This window comes from Pecten maximus, chromosome 5 (assembly GCF_902652985.1).
Source record: "Pecten maximus chromosome 5, xPecMax1.1, whole genome shotgun sequence".
Lineage (NCBI taxonomy): Eukaryota > Metazoa > Mollusca > Bivalvia > Pectinida > Pectinidae > Pecten > Pecten maximus.
Genome location: NC_047019.1, coordinates 3878395 through 3903581, shown reverse-complemented (window position 1 = coordinate 3903581; position 25187 = coordinate 3878395). Strand labels below are relative to the sequence as shown.

At 33.6% G+C, this 25187-nt stretch overlaps 3 protein-coding genes across 3 annotated transcripts; 2 read left to right on the top strand and 1 right to left on the bottom strand.

Moving 5' to 3' along the window:
- The first annotated feature begins 501 nt into the window (after positions 1-501).
- Positions 502-24771, top strand: LOC117326895 (titin homolog). Its single transcript, XM_033883694.1, has 11 exons — positions 502-871; positions 17141-17207; positions 17448-17544; positions 18003-18067; positions 18587-18648; positions 19631-20525; positions 20926-21008; positions 21409-21457; positions 21728-21823; positions 23984-24044; positions 24747-24771. The coding sequence occupies exons 2-8, from the start codon at positions 17144-17146 to the stop codon at positions 21436-21438; spliced, it is 1296 nt and encodes a 431-aa protein (XP_033739585.1). The 5' UTR covers positions 502-871; positions 17141-17143; the 3' UTR covers positions 21439-21457; positions 21728-21823; positions 23984-24044; positions 24747-24771.
- On the top strand, positions 1052-8128 carry LOC117326896. Its single transcript, XM_033883695.1, has 2 exons — positions 1052-1340; positions 4838-8128. Exon 2 carries the CDS (start codon positions 5119-5121, stop codon positions 5914-5916), a length of 798 nt encoding a protein of 265 aa, XP_033739586.1. The 5' UTR covers positions 1052-1340; positions 4838-5118; the 3' UTR covers positions 5917-8128.
- Positions 8089-14707, bottom strand: LOC117326894. Its single transcript, XM_033883693.1, has 2 exons — positions 14528-14707; positions 8089-11002 (listed from the first exon to the last, which is right to left on the bottom strand). The coding sequence occupies exon 2, from the start codon at positions 10999-11001 to the stop codon at positions 8149-8151; it is 2853 nt and encodes a 950-aa protein (XP_033739584.1). The 5' UTR covers position 11002; positions 14528-14707; the 3' UTR covers positions 8089-8148.
- Positions 24772-25187: the final 416 nt, after the last annotated feature.

The window sequence follows — 25187 nt, the reverse complement described above, 5'->3', positions numbered from 1 at the left end:
TGATGTGGCTCAATGTTAGTGATGAATTGATACTGGTTTGAATGAAAAAAGAACGCATATGTTTGTACAGGCACGGTTTTTGATGTTTTTACCGCGCCGGAAGTGCATAGGTCTCTAGTCACACTTGGGTGATTTTGAAGATTGGTATGGGTGTTAGGCAGGGTGCATGTTTATTTCCGCGATTTTTATACAGATATGTATATTTAATACAAAATTAATCACAATTTTCCATGTTGCGTTTCTTTTTCGTTTCAGTATATATTCTGATAAACATACATCCATCCCACACACACATGCATATTCAGTTTCCTGGTACCCTGATCAATCCTGTCAAGGGCCCAGCTTCTGTGTTGGTCATATCAACTCTTGCCACGTCAACTGAGCCATCGGCACGATTAACCAGGCTCCACACTGATTACACCAACTACATCTAGCATTTACACACAAAACATACATACACATTCAAAACAATATCATACCCAAATGTACCTCTGAGAGAGAGAGAGAGAGAGAGAGAGCACCCGAGCTAGACAGCTTATGGGGAATATTGTTGTGTTTTAGACCAACATTGTGGGGAAAAACGGTGCTTATGGGGATTCCCGTCGTTCCCCACAAATCGCTCCCCCATATATTCGTAATCAGCGTGAGCGAATCTTTAATAAAAAACTGAAAGTAGAAAAATGCTATTTTTAGACCATTTCAACACTCTCATATTATCACACGACCATGAAATGGAGGTGTAGGAATCATGGGAAATTTCTACTCGGAATGCTTCTAAGTTGTAGCATTAACACGTCATGATTTTGGCGCGAAAATATTCGGCGGAGTCCTGAGCAGGCTAGGGTATTGCGAGGAAAGCAGAACAAGCAAGGTACGTTATTTCTCTCCGATTTATGAGGAAAACATCAAATGAAAGTATTAAATGTAAGACATGGCGAAACCATTACATTGTGTGGACTCGAAATGTGAATGCAAGATTTTTTTCTTTGACACTGACGGAATTGATGTTGCAAAATCATTTGCCGATGAATTTTCTTTGAGTGAATCAGAGACATATATACAGAGAGATTAGTAACATCGCTATTTCCCCGTACACGTAGTGGCTCCCTTTATTCGTGACCAGTCAAGCGTACTCCTTATCGAGAGCGCCTCGTCCCCTATCAAACACGCATTTGCACAGGTAAATCGGGCTTTGCGCATGTGTGAATCGATGTACCGGAATTTCCGCTATTAGTATACACAACTACACGAGGTTGACACTTGACAACTGGAGAGACTATAATTGACACGGCGACAGCAGACTGAAGCCATACTTCCTTAAGATGGGTCCTAAATTCAAGGTAAGTTTTAATGAAATATGTTTAGTATGAGTTATGCAGACGTGAGATCAACATGGCAAAGAAATCTGATTTTTTTTCGTGGGATGATGAACTTGATCTCGATGTGTTGTTGGGTGATTATACAGATTTCGATGAAGACGACTTCGATAGTGATAGTGACTTTGAATCTGTAAGGCCTGAGAAGAAAATCCCGAAAAAAGACTCTAAACCAAATCCCGCTACATTGACATACACATGTCCGATTTGTGACAAGATACTTAAGACTATATCTGGGTTCAGGGGTCACACATCTAAACAGCACGGCAAGCATGGATTGAAAGGTATTTTTTCTATTGATTTATTTGTTCAGAAACATGCTGCTAAAAACAATTAACACATATGTTAATTAAGTTTATGCATGTTTATAATTTAATTAGAAAATTCAAAACAAAAATATTCAATTTAGTTCAGAGTATATGATGAATTCACTGAAGAAATAAAACGAAAATTATATATCTAGCTACCCAGCATATCTAGTATTAAATTCATTTTTATTGTAATTAATGTTTTGTTAATTATGCCATTCTATAATTATATCATAAGCCTACATTAACATGAAAAAAATCAAGCATATTAGTAAATACACATTGATCAACAAACAACTGGAGGAATGAAGTTAAATTAATTTCTTTTTAAATTTTGGTATACAGTACTGGACATACTTTAAATACCAGAAACATAGGGTCGAACGATTTACCCAAAACATCTCACAACATCAACACATTATGGCCAGAGTCAAAAAGTTGTCTTCCTTCGTCATTTGTGTTTCTAAGCTATATATCTATGTTTTAGCACAATGTATCATATATACCATGTGTGATCCGAAGATAAAGATTTTAATTTCATGTGGTAGATGTACAATGAGAAATATGTAAATTAATACATGTTTATGTGTTGACATAACATGATATAACCAGGGTAGTGTTAACAATAACATTTACAAACAGTATTTATATAGTATTCATGTTTTTTCAATGGGATGTTCTGCATTTAGCAAAGAAGCTTCATTTTTTTAAGACAACAGTAACACCAAAGCAGATTCTGAACACCAAAATTCATGTTAATTTACATGTAACTCTTATTAAACTAGTAATTTTATCCAACTTTATATTCATCAACAAAAATCCTCTGTGAACTTCAGAATGAGTCACTATAAGTGAGTCATAATGTCAAAGTCCAAATATATAACTTAAAATGAATATAAACATTTTCCTTAATCTTCCAAATTTTGAAATTAAATGAAAAAGTGTACTGTATTTTGGACCTTGTGGAATTATAAATTAGACTATATTCAAATTTTATTTACTTTATTTTAGTAATTTGGTGATTGTGCTATCGCATTTTTTACTACCATGTTTTTGATGTTCAGTGATGGTAACATCTATGCTGTTTTAGTCTGATCCACAAACTTTTGGAATTGATGTAATAGCATATATACTTGTATCAAAAGGTGAATCGAATGAATTCATACTTTTTAATGTTTCTGAACATATTGAGATATCTAGCCTTGATATTAGATATAATTTTGATACTCAAAAGTCAGTACACTGTAATATATATGTATATTGTATCATACCAAGATAGTTCACCTGTAAATTAAATATCTGAAGCAGAGGAAAAAGTAAGTTATCTGTATTTAAATATTACCACGGACTGCTGCTCTTTTTTTAAGTTGTTCAGATAATGTATGTGTGGCTGAGTGTTCAACTACATGATAAGCATATAAAAAATGTTACTACCATCATAAGAAAGTTAATCCCTTCACATTTTATGTAATAACAAGAAATACTAGGGTGCTGATATTTGGCAATAGAGTCCCTCTGGAGTTAAACTATCCCCTGCTGGAGTTAAACTAAAAGATTTTTTGGGAAAAAAACCCCAAGAATTTTCAAATTTTTGGACTTATAATATTTCTGCGTAAGTTTTTGGTGCAAGTGTTGAAAGGTATTAATACATCACTTTATAATTGTACTAGGGTGCTGATAATTGGCAATAGAGTCCCTCTGGAGTTAAGCTATCCCCTGCCTGAGTTTAATTAAAGTTGTTTTGGAAGAAAAACAGAATTTTCAAATTTTTGGACTTAGAATATTTCTGCATTAAGTTAATACATCACTTTATAATTGTACTAGGGTGCTTATATTTGGCATAGGGTCCCTATGGAGTAAGACAATCCCTTCCTGGATTAAAATTTAAAAGAAAAAATTGGATTTTTTCTTTTTAAATCTGTGTTTTTTTTTTTTTTTTAAATCTTTGGACTTTGTGTGAAGTTTATGTTGTGAGTGTTGAAAGGCATAATAATACATGGTATAAGGTTCCCTGTCCCTTAAACTATCCCTTGCCAGAATTAAACTGAAGATTTTTTTGGGAAGAATCACATTAGAAATTTTTTTTGTGCAAATGTTGGAAGCTTTTAACACATCACTTTATGATTGTACTAGGGTGTTGATATTTTGTAAAAGAGCCCTATGTAGTTACACTATATGGAGTTACACTATTCCTTCTTGGGACACTATTCCTTCTTGGGGTGAAACTGAAAATAAAACAATGTGAAAATGCTCACATTAGACAATTTATACATATCGGTCCACATTTTTCAAGGGAGACAACTCTCATTAGGATAATATTTTATCAAAAAATTGAAGAAATATGTCCAAAAGCAATTACATTTGTATTTTATATATTCATTTAATTTACAACCTAGCTTATGTTTGTCAATAAATAATTTATATATATGTATAGAAATAAGTACGGTTTTGAAAATTGCTTGAATTAAAAAAACATAATCTGATCAAGTAAACAATATAAATATTATTAATGCAATTTGCGAAACATTCAAATTATATATTTTAATTATTTATTGACAAACATTTGCGAGATGAGCTTTGCTGTTCTCCAACAGCTCTTGTTGTTAATAATAAGACTGCATTTGAATCAGGAATATGATTTTTATAATGTGTTATTTAAAAAGATAAACTATTAATCTTGCATTCAATCTTATTTTTGTTTCGTTTTTAACGGTATATCTGCATTTTTGCATTGACCAATAACATAATTCATTTTCACCAGTAACGCCACCTGCCACGTCATATTCGGGGCCAAAAGAAAAGTAAACGGCTATGCCAAAACAAATTTAAGGGAAATAACTCTGACATGGAATCTATTTGAGAATTGAATGAAAATGTAAAATGATAGAATGATTATTTATCTTTGTATTTTTTCTGAAATATCTTCAAACCTTAATCTTGTATTATTTCTGAAATATCTTCAACTTCATTATTTTTTTTCTCATTAAACTTTATTTAACTTTATAAATTGTATTTTGTTTAAGATAACACAAAGTGTATCATAAAAGACACAAATACAATTTATGCGCAGTGTAATACATATATGAGAAATAAATGTTGAAATACAACCATTAAGTATCGGTTTTAAAACATTATTTTTTTTTACCTTCACAGCCAGCAGTCATCGCACAAATCTGTCAACCACAGAACCACAGTCCAGAGGAAATGACACTGACAAGAGTCCCGCCGAAGTGAAGGAATTCGAACAGCATGGAGTTCTTGAGAGCATCTTTCACAAAGCATTTACTGCTGCAGTCATATCTCTGGGTCAGGATGAGTTATCTGTGTTTCTTGGGGGTAAACATTTTACCAATTTGTGTGAGTTCACCACCTCTAATGATTCAGTTGAAACATTCTTCAAACGTGTGTTTACAGAAATTTTTGATAAAAGTGGAATGCAATTGTCGAGCATACATGATAGGGAGCAGCTGCTTAGAAACCTGCACAACAAGCGTGTCAATGAACTCGTTCGACAGGAATATCTGCAGCTATACCAGGATGTACTATCCGATGCCAGTGCTGTCCATAGTTTTGTGCAGTTGGTTTTCATGGAGGTTCTGGAGAAAGTTTTAGTTGAGCAAATTGCAGTACATACACAAACTTCAGCAGATGAAGCCATGGTGATTTCGGACAATGACCAAACTGTTTTGATGTATATGTGTGGGTCTATCATGCGAATTTTGAAGAAAAGATATTCAAGAATATCGGACAGTGAAATAAAAGTTGAGATGGTGTCGGCTTTTGAGGACAAGAGAACAACAAATGGGTGCAGTAACTTCATCTCTCGCTACAGGAGATGGATTACCAAGAAAGATAGGGGTGGACTTATGTACCCGAGTGACACCTTCTTCTTGCTCATCAGAGAACTGGAAATTGTGACCAGGAAAAAAGTGTTGCCAAATGCCCTGAACGCAAAAGCCCTCCTTAAAGGACCCCTCAAAGAAGCAATCATGGAGGACTTCATGGTCAAGTTATACACCAAGAAGCTGTTTGATGGCCTCGACGAAATTCAGGATGTGACATCCAAAGTGCTCGAGGATGTATTAAATCTTTTTTTGACTATCCGAGGATTTGCTACTGTGCGCATTCAAAGAAACAAACTTTCAAAAGCCTCTGCTGAAGCCAAAAGAACTATGAAGAACAACTCCTCCAGCTTACGAGGACAATTGAAATCAAAAGACTTGAATGCATAGTATATATAATCTACAATCAAAAGTTTCCGTCCCATTTTGACATTTGAAATTGAAGCTGAATTTCCAGTGAAGACGTTGTGAAATGTAACCTTTTAATTATTTGGAACATTCGTTAAATGAATTTTACGATAAAATACACAAAGTTCATGTAATATATTTGTAAACTATATATTTTAGATTATCTCAACATATTTGCAAACAAACAAACATTTGTCCGAGACGAAAATAAATGTCCAACAATTGTTTTCAAACATGATGCAATAATAACGTTCAAAAGTTTCTAATTTTTATTGTAAAGACAATCTTTTGACATATAAAGCATCTTTTTTTTCTGTCAAGATTTCAGGCAATTTTTGAAGACATGATTTATATTTGCAGAAATGGTAAACTTACATATGACAAGAACACTTTTTTCTTGAACAAAGCAGTACTTTATTTATGAAGATGTGTTATATTTTATTCTCAAACTGATAACTTAAATTATATGACAAGTTCCTAATTAAATGTTTCCTACAAATTTATACAAAGAGTTAAAGACTTAAGTTGCATACAAGTCCAATAATAGAAATACAAAGCATTTCAGTATTTTATGTATGTACTAATCAGTTGTTTGCAAAATATTTTTAAAGACATACAATTAAAATCCATCAAAATCAAAAACTTTAGGTGCAACAGAGACAAACAAACTGGAAGTTATTTGTTTATTTCATTATAAAATTTTCACCACAGTGTATATGCTACATATGTATTAGTGGATGTTGAAACATTTCAAATGTTTGGCAAGAAATGGGTCCAGATCACCAATTTGCAACAGTTTTTCCTTAAATTAAATATGCATTTAAGTTAAAAGTTTGTTTAAATCAAAAGATAATAAATTATATTTCTTTTGTTGAAATATTGTTTGCTTTCTGTTTACCTCAATTTCATTGTTATATGGTATGTATATATATATTCCATGGTATTTCATTTTGGATTTTAGCAATCCTTTAATAGTTTCTAACTTGTAAAAAAACATCATTTAACTTTAATGACGATTGTGTCCTCCTTTTTAGGTAATAATTTGGATTAGCATATGCAAGACACATACAATATTTATGATTTTTACACAGGACATTGCCAAAAAAAAAACCCAAAAAACAAAACACCATATATATATATACATATATATACCATATAATTTTGATGAATTCCACTTTTTTCTTTTGACTGATTCCACAATTCACACACCTGGGAAATTCGAAGGTTGAAGGCACCTTTATGTATTATCAACATGTTATGTCCATGGTTAAGAGTTAAAACAACAAATTTTCCTATAGCTATCATTCATTGTAAATATTAAATCATTTTTAATATTTGACATGTTTAAATTTAATAGTACTATTAAACATGTCAAATATCCCCTATACCTTTAATCCAGGAACAGCCCTCAGTAATATTTACAATAATACATATTCCTACATGGTATATCTAGACAAGTGCATTGTTAATCAAATACTGTAAACAGGCATCAGTTGGTCTGCAAAGTCATGCGCAGAAATCAACAAGAAAAGGATACCGCTATTTGTTATGAATAGAATTTTACAACGCATGTTTAATTACTGATATATATATATTCAATAACTTCATCAAATTACACATGTACAGGCACACTTGAAAGTTTATTTCAATGAATTGATAAATTATTGGAATTATTGATTATAAGTTAATTATAGCAATTTAAAAATAAATTGCATCCAAGGAACAAATGTAGAATTAGATTTTGCATCAATCTAGATTTCACATTTATATTACTATAGGCTCATGATCAGGTAACTTCACATTTTAAAGGGTGGCTTAGATGTTCGAAAATGAGATAAGTATATAATATCATTGCACATGTCTTGTTTAATTTGGATCCACAAAACAGATATTTATACATATTGATTACATCAACTAATAAATTATGTACTTTGATCGATAGAAATTAATCACCAGTGGTCACTCAATAAATTTAAATTCTATCACTACATATATACACATTATAAATATCAATACATTCAGATTAAGTATGATAATGGGTTTTAAATTATGTCAAACTTATGACATCAGTGGTGCTATTCTCGCCACAATATTCAAATAATGAGGACTGTATCATTAGGTCAAACTAACTATAATTTGATTCAATGTGATAGATCTCAGCAGTTGCCACTCTCAATAAATGGTCTTGAATGAATCTTGGACTCTGGATTGTATCTAATTTCTGTTAACTTTCCTCTTTGGTAGACTAGAGTTATCAATGTTCACAATCTGTTGATTTTGCAATACATTACCGTTTCGGGGGGCAAATGCATGCACATTCACTGATCTGATCTGTGTCAAAGCATTTCTCACATCATAGACAGTTGGATTGTCATTTGCTCCACCTTTGTTTCTATGGTGTCCAAAGTGTTCCTCTAGTGGATCTTGGTTAAAAGCATGGGTCAATATGAACTGTGCTCCCTCATTCAACATGAGTCTCACACACTCGGTGATTGACTTAACTGATATCCGAAGGCCTTCCAGTGTCTGATAGCTCAGAAGCATGCTCGCTTTCTGTGAGGCGGAGAAGTTCCCCGGACGGTTGTGAACTTTATGTTTCCATGTATCCAGGTATCCCAGGAAATCTTGTTGAAGCCAATCAAGTCGCTCGTCATCTGTCTGCATATAGGGTGCCAGATTCGGATTTCTTTTGTTACGACCTTCGAAACGATTCCGTACATTCAAACAATCGAAAAACTTGTTGATGTTTCTAATAAATGTAACCGTTTCTGATACCTGGCCATCATACAGTTCTTCTAGCGCATTCGCCACAGAGTCGCTCATTACTTGGGCTGCCAATTTTACCTTCATACACGTAAAAGCAGTAAGGTCAACGTGAGCACGTGACAACTCTGGGCATGGAGTGTACAAACTGAATTCACAGTGTTCCTCATACAACTTAACAATGTGCATCCAGGAAATGTTTTTTTCATCCTTCCATAATTGTCTGGACATTCTATGGGAAAATGAATTGCTAAAACAGTTCCTTGTGGTTTTCAGGAGATGTGGCACATCTGATACAAAAAATATTTTCCTAGAGGAATCATATGGGTTGTCTGTGTAATGCACAAAGTCATGTCCATTTAAAGTATGTAATTTAAAAAAACGTCGGTTGGCTGATGCTCCATCACAGGTTAAAAAAAGCACTTTGAGATTAATGTTTTCCAAAATATGGATAGCTTTCCATAGAATTGGGTACAGAAAATCTGCTGTTATACTTTTTGTAGCAAATGCAGCCAGTGGAAACTTCAAATCTGTTGTTACTGCTCGGACCATAACAATCATCACATATTTGGCAATGTCCGTTGTTTTATCGGCACTTACATTCAAACATTTCTCCAATTCCATGAACTTGTTGCCCACAGAATCAAGGTCACAGTAACCGACAAGCTCTCCACTGTGTTTGTCGTACACCAGGTCCTCCTTGATCTTGAGTTCATCAAAAAGTACACCAACATAGCCTCTCCAACTTTCATCCTCACTGTACATATTTCTTTTGGAAGCTTCTTCCTTTAGCACTTTAACTACATCTGTAGAATATCCAATAGTACTTTTAGTATAATGTGAATAGTCAAATAAAGTTCTTGCACTTGGTAAGTTGATAAATCCACCGTCACGCATGGCTTCATATGCTTTAGCAGAGCGATGACGAAGGTACAAACACCATTTTATAATCATGGGATGCCACCTCATTCCATTCTTTCCACTTGAATTAAATTTCCTCTGTTGATCCCAAAACAACCGCTGCAGACAATTTGGGTCAACATATGCATTCTGCATGTCCCCACTGCATGATGACACAAGATCAGACATTTCAATGTTTTGGGCATCATTAAATGAAACACCTTTCTTTAGAATTTCTCGGTCAAACCTACGCTTCAATGTGTCAAGTTCATTTTGCAGACTCCTAATCTTCTTCTTCTGTTCGTGAAGTTTAGCTTTCAGCATCTCTGTTGTCATGTTTGAGTGCCTGTAATTGGCTGAAAGTAATTTATTCTCCTTTCCTTGAAGGTTCTGCTTCCTTCTCCTTAGGTTTCTTCGGAACGAGGAGCAGTTTGCACATCGGGACCTCTGATAGATCAGCATACTGCACTGTGAAGATCTGATTGTTGAATGGTAAGTGATGTTTCCTTGTGAAGCACAAAAATCTCCTTCTCGGTACGCCAGTACTTGCCCGGGTATTAATCCATGATCTTCCCCATCAGAGATACCTGCTCCAACTGGCACAAGACTTTGGAACTCCTCATCAGTATTCCCAATGCACACAGAGAATGTTTGTAATTTTGTTAAAAGTAGCAAAATCTTTGATGTTGAATCAAATATTGGCGGCATACCGTTCCAAAGATCATGTGTGGATGGAATTTCCCTTTGGTGAACAGATATAGTAGCTGTGTAATCTGCATGTATCAGGACCACCAGCTTGACAATTGACTTGCTACCACTGTTGTAAATTTCAAGTATCCTGATGTCACCGTTAGTTGTGTTCATTACAAATGGGGCTTCAATCACTTCTGTTAACTTTTCTTTTAAGCTCTCATAACTATTCACAGGTTCATTAACTACAGGCTCGCTGGCAGAACTGTCTAGATCTTCTGCACATGAGCTAATGTCTAGATCAATAGCTGAGTCCTCAAGTAGGTCATGTTGATGTTGTATATTAGTATTACTGTGGTCTTGTAATAATATGGATTCATCTAACACTGACTGATCATCCACAGATATTGCACTGTCATTACTGTCCCTTTCTGCTGAAAAACTGAAGGAATCCAAACAGTACTCATGACTGTGACCATCAGGATAGGCATCTAAAAATTGTTCAACATCTGCACTTGAGTGTGATACATCAACCTTTTCTGATACCAGGTCAGCGTCAGTTCTGTCTGAAGATGTTGCTGTCTCTGAACTAGTGTCCACGTGCACTGTGAACTCTGACCTGTGCGTGTTATTTTCAGACCTAGACCCTTTCTGGTAATGGAACTTTGGTCTGTATCCAATGAAACTCTTCGTCCTTTTCTTTGACTTTGGCATTCTGTTGAAGATATAAACAAAACAAAAATAAATCAACTGTAAATGTTAATATTCAAAGACAATACAAGTTTATGAGTGTTGAATAATCATAATGATTCATGGCATCTGAAAAAAGAATGCCTGTAGGACCCTCATGATCAGTCTCCATGCAAAATAAGCCCAAGTATCTGTGCTCATGCTATCAATCACATTTTGCATAATGTAATCACTAATTGCAAAACTGTTTTTAACCTTAAAAAATAATATAGACTGCATAAATACACCCGTCTTTCATCTTTAATTGAACTACTTACATTTACAATAATTACGATGTCATCGCAACTCAATTATCCTGTGATTGAACTGCATGATAATTATAAGCACATGTCATATACATGTTTGTTACGGAAACGGAAGTACTTAAATAAATCTGAATCATTTGAGAGTTTGTTCGATAGGCAATGCTTTATAAAGCGTCTAGATAACTTTTACTAATAAAATAGTTTAACACATGTATTGAATTCTATAAGCAATAATGCTGTTTTGCTAAAACCATTTATTATTTGCTTAAGATAAAAAAAACTATACTTTAGCAAAAGTTGCTAAAATAGTTTTCATTTGTCATCAAATCATTCTTTGGAGCAAGAACATGGCCAGGTCAGACCCGATAGTCATCATATATATTTTACCTCAAATCAACTGTACCAACACAGACAGTGCTAAAAGTTGTAAAAATCCAAAACAGACACCTTTTGTATTCAGAGACAGTTTCAAACAATTCAACAATATGCTACATCATAATTATATATATACCTAGCTCACTTTAACGAAAAAACAAAACGAAATGAGTATGAATATTAGAGGTTAATCTGGAATTTAGGACAAATGGGCGAAATCAGCTCTGAAAAGGGGAAATTTTAAATAATCACATTTTCCCAGCAAAAACAGCAAACGTTTGAAAAGAAAACCCTTATCTGAAAGAAAGATAAGCATTTGGACACAAGATTGCCAATAAAATGAGAAAAATTACTACATTGCAGAGAATTTAACAGATGTGAGGGGAAAAATTGAACAAATCATGAGGGGAAACGGGCCATTAATGGGAGTTAAAAAGACCTAGATCAATCCCTGCTTATTTGTCCTATTTCCCCCTAGCTTGGGAATTAGAGGATATAAAGAATGATGATAACAGATATACCATGAAGGCCCACAGGCCTCTTTAGTACTTTTGTTATTGGGAGAAGAGCTAAAATAAATCCATTATTTTAATTTATGCTTGAAAATTTACATGTTTTGTAATTACATGTATCACCCTTCAAGGTATTACAGAACTACAGGTAACTGGTTTCTCATGACCAGGTGTACACCCTTAATTTACACGTACCATAGAACAATATGTTATAAGTTATAATCATGTTAATGAAAACTTACATGCATTTTGTTAAAGCAACTAATATAGGGCCCAGTTTCATCATAGGAGACTTATAATTATGTCTGCATGTATTCCATCAGGTGTCCTGATGCTCCTTAACTGAAGTTTTTCCTTAAATTCTGAAATGCTTTGCTATGGAAAATTTCAAGTTAAGGAATATTATCTGTTTCATCACCCTCACGGTGACCCCCTCCCTTTTTTTCTCTCTACTCTGTGTATGTAAATTTTTTCTCTTTTGTTTCTCCAGTTATATACATCTTCATGATGTACGTATACGCAAGTGTGTGCTTGTCAGTGTGAATGTTTATAGGTGAACAGATTTTTAGTTCATTCAGTAAATCTGATCAAAATAAAATGTGAAAATGAAGAAAATTGTGAATGAGTAATTGTAGTTGTGAAATGTAATAATATAACTTGCTGTTTTAATTTTCATGCAAAATGTAAAAAAAATGAAATAAATAAAAAAAGTCTTAATTAAAGTTAGGTTTTTAAAGATTACTAAAGCTGCATGCATACTGTGACAGATATGGATTCTGTGTTTACATCAATATCTTTTTAATATGACTGTAAACTTGTAGCACAAGACAAATTTGTGGAAATTGTGAAAATTAGGAAGTATCGATATCTTTAACTAATAATTCATACTGACCAAATTGTGACATTACAATAAATGACATTCTTTAATAATAATAACATTAAATGGAAACGAATACACTAAATTATAAGCTTATTAAACAAGTCACTTCGGCCCTTGATTTATATTGTGGACGAATTGACTTAATCGATAAAACGTAGATCAAGCTTATTCATCCGTTTTCAAGAACATATGAACAAACATGTGATTTAATTATGTCATTTCTTATATATGATGACGGTTCATCAATATGTGCTGATTATATATTGCGTATTGTGCGTGTCTCAAAATGCAATTCTTCGACTTGTTCTGGTGAATCCGCCATTACGTCAGACGAAAATATCGTCACTTTTAAACGCAAACAAAAAGCACATCGTTTTATCTAGGCCACTACAAAAGTTACCACATTAATTAAAAATTATCATTATTATGGTATAAAGTCTTATTAATCATGCACATTGTTGGCATTAATCCGTATTTTCGAAAATCCATTGGGTCCTATTCGACATATCCTAGTTTTGTAATTAAGCCGCCATTACGTCAGACCAAAACATCGTCAATTTTAAACGCACACAAAAAGCACATCGTTTTATCTAGGCCACTACAAAAGCTACCACATTAACCAAAAACAATCATTCTTATAGGATGTATTCCTGTTTAGCATGCACATTGTTGGCATTAATCCGTATTTTCGAAAATCCATTGGGTCCTATTCGACATATCCTAGTTTTGTAATTAAGCCGCCATTACGTCAGACCAAAATTTCGTCAATTTTAAACGCACACAAAAAGCACATCGTTTGATCTAGGCCACTACAAAAGCTACCACATTAACCAAAAACAACCATTCTTATAGGATGTATTCCTGTTTAGCATGCACATTGTTGGCATTAATCCGTATTTTCGAGAATCCATTCGGTCCTATTCGACATATCTTAGTTTTGTAATTAAGCCGCCATTACGTCAGACCAGAACATCGTCAATTTTAAACGCACACAAAAAGCACATCGATTTATCTAGGCCACTACAAAAGCTACCACATTAACCAAAAACAATCATTTTTATAGGATGTATTCCTGTTTATCATGCACATTGTTGACATTTATCCGTATTTTCGAAAATCCATAGGGCCTTCGCACATCACTTTGAATATGTTGTCGAATGGAACGAATGAAAAAAGTCATCATTTCGTATAGCTATGAGATCTTCTTAAAACACTAAAACTAAAAATAATGTTACCACATTACACAAAAACTAACTAACGAACGATATTCAAACTAAAAAAATAAAAAAAATATTCCTAACATTTCGTTTTTTCAAAAGCCCCACAGGGACTTTTCGAAAATTAGAAATTACCGCCGATCTTCGTGCGGTATGCTGGAATTTCATATTCAAAATACGAACGTTTTCCCAGCAAATTGTTACATATTTCATATTGATAACACTTATGCATTTTGCTATTAATAAAATCAAAGCACTTACCTTGGATCTGGATGTTGATTTCAAATAGAAATAATCGATAATCATGTGTGTGGTTTTCACAATTTCGCGATTTGGCGTCAAGTGAAGACTGAACCGAGCGACCGCAAAGGATTGTGGGAAGGTCAGGGACCCCCTATGTAAACACTAAGGCAAAGAGAGAGCTACTAATCTCTCTGTATATATGTCTCTGAGTGAATACCAAAATGGATTTTTGATAACATTTAAACAGCATATTGACTTTCGAATTGTAATGCTGTCTTTACAAGATCACAAACTATTTCACATTGTTTACGGAATTACGGAAATGCAGATTTTTGTACCAGCAGCGATGAAATATATCTTGTCTTGACCTATGGGCTAGGGTTAGTAAACAGTTAATCAGTACAGTAGATTCTACTAATATAAATGCAATGTCCTCAGATCCTGAAAGCTAGCGCTGTATAAAAGTGTAATAATCAGGTCGGGGAAAACCACAAATTTGCGTATAAAACGCCAACTGGCCTATTATACGCTAATTGGGGTATGGATTTGTTACGAGTGTTAGTACGGCGACGATTATTACATCAAGTTTCTAAGTAGCCAATGCTTCAATTAAACATCTTTCAGCAAAATATTATTTATTTTGTCATAAATTAATGCGACTTTGATAAAAAAAAAATGAAAAAGGTGAGTTTAAATTGATTTGAGCTATTTTTAGTAACAAATCCATACATGAATCACAGGTGCCTGACTCGTTTTATAAAATAATAACATATAGAGTACATATAAGTCTCATTTATATGTACTGTATATGTTATTATTTTATAAAACGAGTCGGGCACCTGTGCCTGAATTTGGCGTATAATAGGCCAATTGGCGTATTACACGCAAATTTGTGGTTTCCCCGGCCCCGACCTGATAATGTACTACTGTAGGCATTGTTACATAATTAACGAGTGGCTCAATGATTAGTATTAAAAAACAAAAGGTTTAAATTTATCTGATAACAGTGTAGCGGCTCTAGACCGGGTTGATAGTCGGCGACCAGATAGCTCAATTGGTTGAGCGTCCGTCTAGAGTTCTGAAGGTCCCGGGTTTGAACCCGGTCTAGCCGTACATTTTTCCTCTCCTGTTACAACAGGGCTAACTAATTAAATTTTACATTTAAAGAGAAATCTTGTGATATCAATATGGTATTAAATATATATGTAACATGTTAGATAACATAATACCATGGTGTGTATTTATGCAAAATTTATAAGATGATGGTATATATTTTTATTATACATTTTTTTTTAAATAAACTTGACTTGGGATGAGGATTTGCCACTTGATTACTGACAAGAACAAGAAATTTTATTCCATTTGCCTAGATTTTTACATGTTACTCATTGTTAGAGGATGATCTAAATACGCAAATTGAAACACAATACCATGCCATTAGAGACTTGGACAAGTATTTTTTCCTGGCATTTGAAGTTGTAAAAGAACGTCGGATCGTGCATGATTGCTTAATATTCATGATTTCCAAGAGGCCGTAATTATAGTCTAAAAATTTCAAGATATCACAATGCCGTTGGTGGGCACCAATATGCAATACCACATGAATATTAGTTTTAAAATTCCATAGGCTCGTTTTCAATAAATAAATTACATGTAACTGTGAGGCAGTGATATATATATCAACCAACATAGTGATTCATACATAAGTATTTTTCAGTCCATCACGTGTACCTATCAAATGGCAAGCTTCAGCATAGATTTTCATTGTTCATTATATATATAACTTTGGAATTACATTTTCGGGAAAAATGTTTACGATAGAGAATTGTATATCGAGGCTCCAGTTCATGTATCGTCTGATGAAAACCCAGCTGTTCTACAACAGAATAGGGCAATAAATCAGTTTTAATAAACACAGATATAGACCTGGTCACAGTGAAGATGCTTCTTATTTGTTTTTCAATCTAAACGCAACTGCAGAACTGACTAACCTGACTGGATATAAAGGAATATTTTGTTTCGTTCCAAAGATCGACTTAAGAGTGACTTAAAGTGCACCACGTTTCCATTTTAGATAGGATTACATATGACAGTAGATGTAGTGCAGTGGCTTGACGTTGTATAAAACTTAAATAAGTTTCTGCACATGTATGTATGTTAAATACGCTGTTGATTTCCCATTTTTGTTGTCAGGTCCAGGTTTAATTGGAAATAATGCCACGCTTCTGACATACGCTTCATATTCACCACCATTGTATAAGTCGCAGTCAGCTAGACGCTTGATAATTACGTAACTATGCAGACATTACAAGCGTCTGATTGACCAAGACTAGCATAAATGACATTGAGTAATTTTTAGAATCAAACCAAAATATAAGTATACAAACTGAAAACCGAACCGACAACATTGAACTGTGGTTTATTGGTTTTAAACCAAATTAACTGTCGCACCCCTAGAAATAACCACAGTATATGTACCTATGGTATTATGACTAGAGATTACGACGTGTATTAATAATTTTTCAACACTGCCAAAATTTCTTGTCCCCTTTCACCTCTTGTATAGATCTATGATAATACAATGTAGACAAGTATGCATACATTTAATACTTGTATTTTCTTTACTCACAGAACATGGGACGAAGCAAAAAAAAACCCAAGCCTTACAGAAAACAATCTGAATCAAATCAGCCTAAAGGTACCAGTCATACATTTACTAATCTTGATTTTTCATTTATGTGGAATAGAGTGAAGACATAATTTTTATATAACTACTGTATATAGTTTACTTATTTATTTTTGTTATTGTCCGCCGTACACCGCCTGTAAACTTTTCACATTTTTAACTTCTTCTCAAGTTCTACCAGTGCGCTACAGTCGCCATCTTGAAATACACATTTCAAACTCCTTCTGAGTATCATTCTTTTTTTTATTTCAGATGGATCCTGTATATTTGTGAAGCTTGACAAGGGAGTGTGGTGGCCAGGATATGCCTCGGAGGGAAAAGGCTACTTCTATGATGAAGATGAATATAAGTACGTTATCGCATTCCTTTTTATAGTTATTAGTTTTGAAGTCTGAAGTGACCCTTTTTTAAATTGCCTTAGAACGAATGCAGAAAACATTTTTAATATTCATTGTTGTAGCCCTCCTGTTGAATTGAGACTTGATGAGGTTATATATATATAGCTGATACAATCATGCTTAACACCTATCACATATAGCTATCTGTGATTTATTGACAAAGCAGGAAAGGTGAGACATATAATTACGCGTAACTCTTGTTTACTCTTGCAGGTTTTCGTTTGTTTCATCATTTTGTTTTAGAGTACAGTTAACATCTTGAATTTGTGAGAAAAATTGCTATAGTTTATGTTAGGAAATCATAGGCCCTATATGGGCTGATGGATTTGACCAAAAGGTTCAAATTAACAGAATAATTTCAAAATCAGTAGACTGCTAAAGCTCATGGACTTATTGTTTTATTTTACAGCATAACCCTCAACAAATCTAATTGGAAATATACAGTCAGTGATGAACAGCTGAGGAAATCACTAGGTATTAATTTGTTATAAATTAATCTGTTTTCATAAATCAAAGAGTAAGGCGGGTGCAGATCTTGGAAAATTCTTGAACATTAATGAAAGTCTTGAAAAACCCCTTAAAGATAATTGAAAATCTTGTTATGCTTTGTTATGTAGTATTTATCCATATTGCGTTTTCTTTGAAAAAAATAAAAATAAAATTAAGAAATAACATTACAAAAACATGAGGTAAACATGTAATTTATACAGATTGCATGACAGTTAATTACTATCACAATAATTCCTTAAAAATATCTCTCGATATAGAAACATTTCAAGCTTTACTATTCAAGTGATGATGTAATTGTATAGCATTTATAAGTACAAAATGGTGCTTGAATTTGGTTGACAATATTTTGAAAACTCCTTAAATTCTGTTTGAAGCCTTAATGTAAGAGCTTAACTTAATTGACCTTTCCAGAATGAGATGTTTTACTTGTTTTGTTTTTTATATTCCCATGTGATGTTATGAGAATCAATTATATTTTAACAGACAAACTGAAAGGTAGAAATAAAAGGAAATTTTTTGATGATTTGGAAGCAACAAAGTCAAAGGTTAGTTTTTATAAAAATTGTCCATGCATTTATAAGGTAATACTTGGCAACACCATGAATTTGAATGTTTTGTATATTTATTTAGTAAGAGTATCACATTTTGATTTTCTGAATGAGTTTAAAAGTGACATTGTATGCACCAAAAATCACTGTATATAGCTCTGCTCCCACGCATTGGTATTTATACATGTGATTTCCATTTATGTATGCACTTTCACAGATAGAAGAATGGGACAATAAAAATTAGGGCTGTAAAAATACACTGCGGTGCACCGAAAACTATGATAAATTTCTTAGGTTTGGTACACTTTTCATTTTTCGGTATTTTTGTTTGAGTCAGTTTGGTCTGATCTGGTCCATTTTTTAGTATGGATCCAATTTTTGCCGGAAATAATATTTCATGTAATGTAAAATTTGATAGGCTCTCGTGATAAATGCCGTCAAGTAACAAACATGCGTCCTTGTACAATAAGTACATGTATAGTGATATGAAACTTGGCGGGGGTGAAACTAAATTCCCTCAAACACCTTTTTTCCAGACTGCAAATCCCTGTCAATATACCAAAATAATATGCGTCGCCGATGCCATCAAATATGGTGACTCATTTAAAATTTTTATCGCGAGTAGATATCGTGGTATATACATTGTAGTATCATGGCATAAGTATATCATAACAGCCTTAATAAATATGTGTTACAAAACTGCAACTAATATTAGTGAATATTTTATGAAGAGTCTGAACACACTAATAAGGCAAAAAAATATTATTCTTTTGACAATAATGTCCAGGTTCCTGTTAAAATGTACATAGAGCACCCTACGTCCTGTTATGGTTTTAAAAAAAGGTTATTTGAATGTAATTGAAAAGGTGATTGTTAGTTTAATATAGTGGTTACTGGCCTGATATATACATGCATTTTCCATTTATGCATTTTCCGCACATCCATGTCTTTAAAAAATGCTACCAATTCATATCTACAGAAAGGCAGTGGAATGACAGGACATGCTGATGGACAAGAAGAGATAGTAGATGATAACATTGATGAACAAGAAAGGCTTGAAGAGAATAGCAAGGTAGATGATGACCAAGAGAAGATATTGGAGGATGGACAGATGAAGGACGATGGCCAAGAGAAGATAGTGAAGGATGGACAGATGAAGGACGATGACCAAGAGAAGATTGTGAAGGATGGACAGATGATGGATGATGACCACGAGAAGATTGTGAAGGATGGACAGATGAAGGACGATGACCAAGAGAAGATTGTAAAGGATGGACAAATGGTGGATGATGACCAAGAGAAGATTGTGAAGGATGGACAGATGATGGATGATGACCAAGAGAAGATTGTGAAGGATGGACAGATGAAGGAAGATGACCAAGAGAAGATAGTGGATGATGGACAGATGATTGATGATGACCAAGAGAAGATTGTGAAGGCTGGACAGATGATTGACGATGACCAAGAGAAGATTGTGAAGGATGGACAGATGAAGGACGATGACCAAGAGAAGATTGTGAAGGATGGACAGATGATGGATGATGACCAAGAGAAGATTGTGATGGATGGACAGATGAAGGACGATGACCAAGAGATGTTGGTGGAGGATGGAGAGTTAGCAGATGATGAACTAGAATGGAGATCAGATGATGAACTAGAAAGGAGATCAGATGATGAACTAGAAAGAATATCAAATGATGAACTAGAATGGAGATCAGATGATGAACTAGAAAGAATATCAAATGATGAACTAGAATGGAGATCAGATGATGAACTAGAAAGCATAACACTAACAGATGGTCATGATGGAAACATGAGTTTCAGATATGATGGAAACATGGTCATGCTGAAGGAAAACAGAGAAGCCTTTAGTGGTTGGTATCTTTTTCATTACTTATACTACTGGTAAAGGGTGTGGATAGGGTAGGGTTGGTAGTTTGGTAAAATTATACATGTTTTATCTATCAGATATGTATTAAAGTTAAGATACCCTACAGGATATTGTTTTATTATTGTACTTAGGGAAAGCTAACTTGCAGTTTTGGTCAGCAATGTTTTTGGAAGTTATTCAAGAAAGAATTTCTTTTAAAAGACTTTCATTTGGTGCTGACAATCTCATCTGCATGTTGGAAAAAATGACATCATTTTATGCTTAAAGAAAATATTTAATTATTTGCCGTTACATTTAAATTATTCAATTATTCCAATTATGTACATATCATTTCTAGTAGTTTGATGCTATGATGAATGTTATATTATTCTTCTTTCACACAGCTGTTAAAGAAAAGCCGGATCTGGAGCAAGTAATGGATTCTTGCAGCGAGGACAGCAACTGCTCGCTGATTTGGCCCATATTGGTATGTATTAAGTTGTCTCCATGACTTGAAAAGAAATGAATTTAATCCAGTACAGCTTTTCCCGTAAAAAGTTTAATTACTCCCTGCCTAGGTCACAGCTGTTCACATTTACATATATGATTAACACTTGAGTCTTTTATCATCCATTGTGTAGCACTGCAGATGCTTACCATAGATACTGGATAAAACACATACCTACATTTAGAAGTAAAGATAGGATTTTCTACTAGTTCCTTTATAAAATCACAATATCCCAGTGATATTGCCATATAAATTGTATGTATAGTGTAAGTGTACCCCATTTAAAATACCACATTTAAAGTGCCTTTAACATATAACCTAGTTAACCCGAATAACCGATTAATGGATATTTTATGATTTGTTATTATGTGCATTACAGAGTGTTAGTCTGAGAAGACCAGAATCTTAAAGAGATGGCAAACCAATGAGTGAGTATATTGTTTATGGGTGTGCATCACATGTTATGAATGTATTAACAGAAGAAGGTTCCCGTTGATTTACATGGTCAAAGTTCAAGGTCACATCACGGGTACATGTGATTTGCGCTGGGATTTTAATGATTATATAATTGTGCATGCAGCTTTAACAAAAAATATCAATGATTGAATGATTTCGCACATGATATCAAACCATGCACCAAACTTATTTTTAAAACAAAAATTCTTTTGATGTTATATACAAATACATTTATTTTGTAGCTCACATAAAGACAGTGATAGTAGTGTTCATGACTATGATTCTGACAGCAGAGACCCTTCTTATAAGCCACAGAAGCCTGATAGACTTGATGATGGGTATGTATACATGCAATGAACAAAAATATGTAAACCTTGCATGAAATGGTCACATAAAATTACAAATGGATGTTTATACCATTTACACAATCAGCATAATTATTTGTCAGAGATTTCATAAACTCCTGCAAATAACTTGCATTCATGTTGTTAATAATTGTCAAGTGCAGTTTTAGACTTCAAATTTTTGTGTAAAATTTTGGCTTCATGCATTTCAATAGATATTTTACACAATTCAAATTTAAGATGCTGTATTCGTTTCCTTGACCAATTTATATCTCAAACTGTGAAACACATTTTTCCTGTCAGGATCAAGAATCAAAATGTCAACTTTATGATGAATATCAAGATTTCTCTCTGGCAAGTTTGTGAGGAATATTACCTTAAACTTTCTCTCTGGCAAGTTTGTGAGGAATATTAATATTACCTTAGAACTTTCTCTCTGACAAGTTTGTGAGGACTACATTTTTTTTTGTATTACCTTAAACTTTCTGTCTGGCAAGTTTGTGAGGAATATTACCTTAAACTTTCTCTCTGTCAAGTTTGTGAGGAATATTACCTTAAACTTTCTCTCTGTCAAGTTTGTGAGGAATATTACCTTAAACTTTCTCTCTGTCAAGTTTGTGAGGAATATTACCTTAAACTTTCTCTCTGTCAAGTTTGTGAGAAATATCAGATTATCAAGCATTCTCTCATCTACAACCTATTTTTTCTGTCAAATTTGTGAAGAAAATCAAGCTTACTCTTACCAAGATTGGTTGAAAAATCAGGTCAGGCCTGATGTGGATTCTTTAATCTGATATGAAATATTTTAATTTCTCTCTGAATTTATGGGGAACAAAATTATTGAAATCATTGTCATTGAAATGTTTGCAAATTGTCATTAAAATGTTTGAAATTAATATGATTAAGTGGAATCTAGAACAAGTTTTAGATTGAGATATGGAGTTTCCTTCTGGTGGATTTGCTTGTTTTGGAAATGATTTTCAATTTAGTGAAATCCTTGCCTTCTGTGGTGATAAGAACATGGATGTATTGGATCTACAGATATGTGGATCAAATTTCATTTTGTTTTATAATTTTTCTGAAATGTTGTGCTGCAAGCAATTTTGCTCTTCTGAAAGGTTCAGTGGGATATTCTACACAATTACTTCTTTGCTGTTATTTTAACTTTGTTTGATCTATCTGAACATAACATGGACTGGAGAATGGATAATGTTATGATAGTATTTGTGGACTATAAAGCCAATTCATGTATTTGTAATTTCAACACCAAAACAGGATCATCAAACATTTAAAAATCTTTGTGATACAAGGTACATATATACAAGTAGCATATACTAAAACTGAGATATTAACTACACATTGAATGAAAACAATTTGGTCCTGGTGTGGAAGTAATTAAGATATTATTATGTATTTGAATTGTTAAGCAGTTAGCTAGAATAAGTAAAGATATACATTTTGAATCTTAATCAAATCATTAGAAGACAGCTGTTATCCAGATGATCTGTGATTTAATTAGCATGTTATGATTATGCTGCACATCTAAGTAATACTGACGGTATTATTTGTTTTTGAAAATACCATTTCTTTCAAATGTTTTAGGTTAGGAATGTAGTCTGAACCCATCATATTTTCATGTTCCTGTATAGTCACAACATGAACATGGCAGTTTCTTGTATAAGGCATAGCTTTAGCAATGTAGACATTTGTTCAGAAAATGTAAATATTTTCTCATTCAGTATTTTATTGATATCCTAATATAAATGATATAAAAACATGCACATCCTATTATGATTTTGGTCTCGCCTTCGACAATAGTCGCGGAAAGTGAAACATAAGGTCACCGTGTTACTTTTACGACGGTGACAGCAACAACGGCCACATCAGTATTTGCGTAAATTAAAGTCTACTTTAAACAGTGTTATTGCCATCCATTTGAATCGAAACTTGGTGAGGTTACTGATACTATAATATTGGATGAACACAACAATTTGTCATTGTTATAAGAATACAAAGTCGCTATATGGCATACTGCATACTGCACATGTTCTTCCCTGTCTAACCCTTCATTATTGAAAAAATAAGATCAATTCCATGCTATAGAACATTACAACTTGTTTCTTCTTAAACAAAAACAGTTTTAATACATTTCAGTGAGACAGATGCAAGTGACCACAATGATTCCAGTGCATTGACCATCACCAAGAAAAGAAAGGTATCAATTGAGTCAAACCTGTCTTACGAACCCCTATTTATATCGACTTACTGTCTAATGCAACCAAATACCTTCAAAGTTTGTATCCCCCTACACTACAGAAACCCTGTATTCAGCCACTAAATCCAGATCACAACAACTTAATGCCCTTAACCTCTAGGTTTCATGTTTAAGATTATTTGGGGCAGTTAGTTGCCAGATACTGAATGTAGGTCTCGATCGGTGTTTTCACTCCGGGTATTCCGGCTTTCATTCAACTACAAAACCTGGCGTACGTTACATTAACTTGTGTTTAAGGTGACCAGCAGTCCTATTTGACCTTTATGATGGTTCCCTTGACTAATGACTCCATTAAACATGGCACCTGGGTCAATAATATTTGAGTCTTTGTATTTTTCATAAAACAAATATAGTATGATCACTTTCACCAAAATTTTGAAACCATTCAGTAGCAATAAGTTATTTAATAATTGACTGTGACCGATGGACTTCTTGCTCATTTTACCATTAAAATTTATTTGTGCAATATGTATACAAAATGTACTTATATACTTATTCAACAGTTGCATTAAGTAATTATTTGATACACTGAGAATTGAATAACACCCACATATTGTGGTATAAAATGTATTTTTATGACCCCGCAATAGATCAGCAAATGCATATTTTCATATACCGATGTATATTTTGTTTTAATTTCAGAGCCTTCACTGGAAAAAGAAAGAAAGAAAAAAAAACAGGGTGCCCTGGACCAAAGCTGACACTGAAATCCTTAAGCGCATATTTCATCCATGTATTACATCAAATAAGCCTCCAACAAAAAATGATGTTTTATTAGGGACAAGGAAAAACACTTATGTGAAAACAATGTTCGAAAAAAGAGGCTGGAAGTGTATTAAGTATTACGTTTGGAGCCTGACACAACAGCATCAGAAAAAAAAGATGAAACTTTTGCAAGCATCTTCTTTGCGGAACTAAATCTATGTTATGTTCGTCAAGAAATGTTTTGATTCCAATAATGAAGAGTGTGCCGTTTTTGGTGTTTTACTTTACTTTTATTTACTTGTGACGACGAAATGACTCGGTTGAATTAATTCCATTTCTTGGAAGAACCTAGGATAGAATTATCTACGTACATTTGTT

Excerpts from the sequence above, each read along its gene's own strand:
- LOC117326896 (XM_033883695.1), top strand. The coding sequence starts at position 5,119 with ATGCAATTGTCGAGCATACATGATAGGGAGCAGCTGCTTAGAAACCTG.
- LOC117326894 (XM_033883693.1), bottom strand. The coding sequence starts at position 11,001 with ATGCCAAAGTCAAAGAAAAGGACGAAGAGTTTCATTGGATACAGACCA.
- LOC117326895 (XM_033883694.1), top strand. The coding sequence starts at position 17,144 with ATGGGACGAAGCAAAAAAAAACCCAAGCCTTACAGAAAACAATCTGAA. Across the intron at positions 17,545-18,002 it reads TATGATGAAGATGAATATAA|CATAACCCTCAACAAATCTA; the intron begins GTACGTTATCGC and ends TTTATTTTACAG. Across the intron at positions 21,009-21,408 it reads CGCTGATTTGGCCCATATTG|AGTGTTAGTCTGAGAAGACC; the intron begins GTATGTATTAAG and ends TGTGCATTACAG.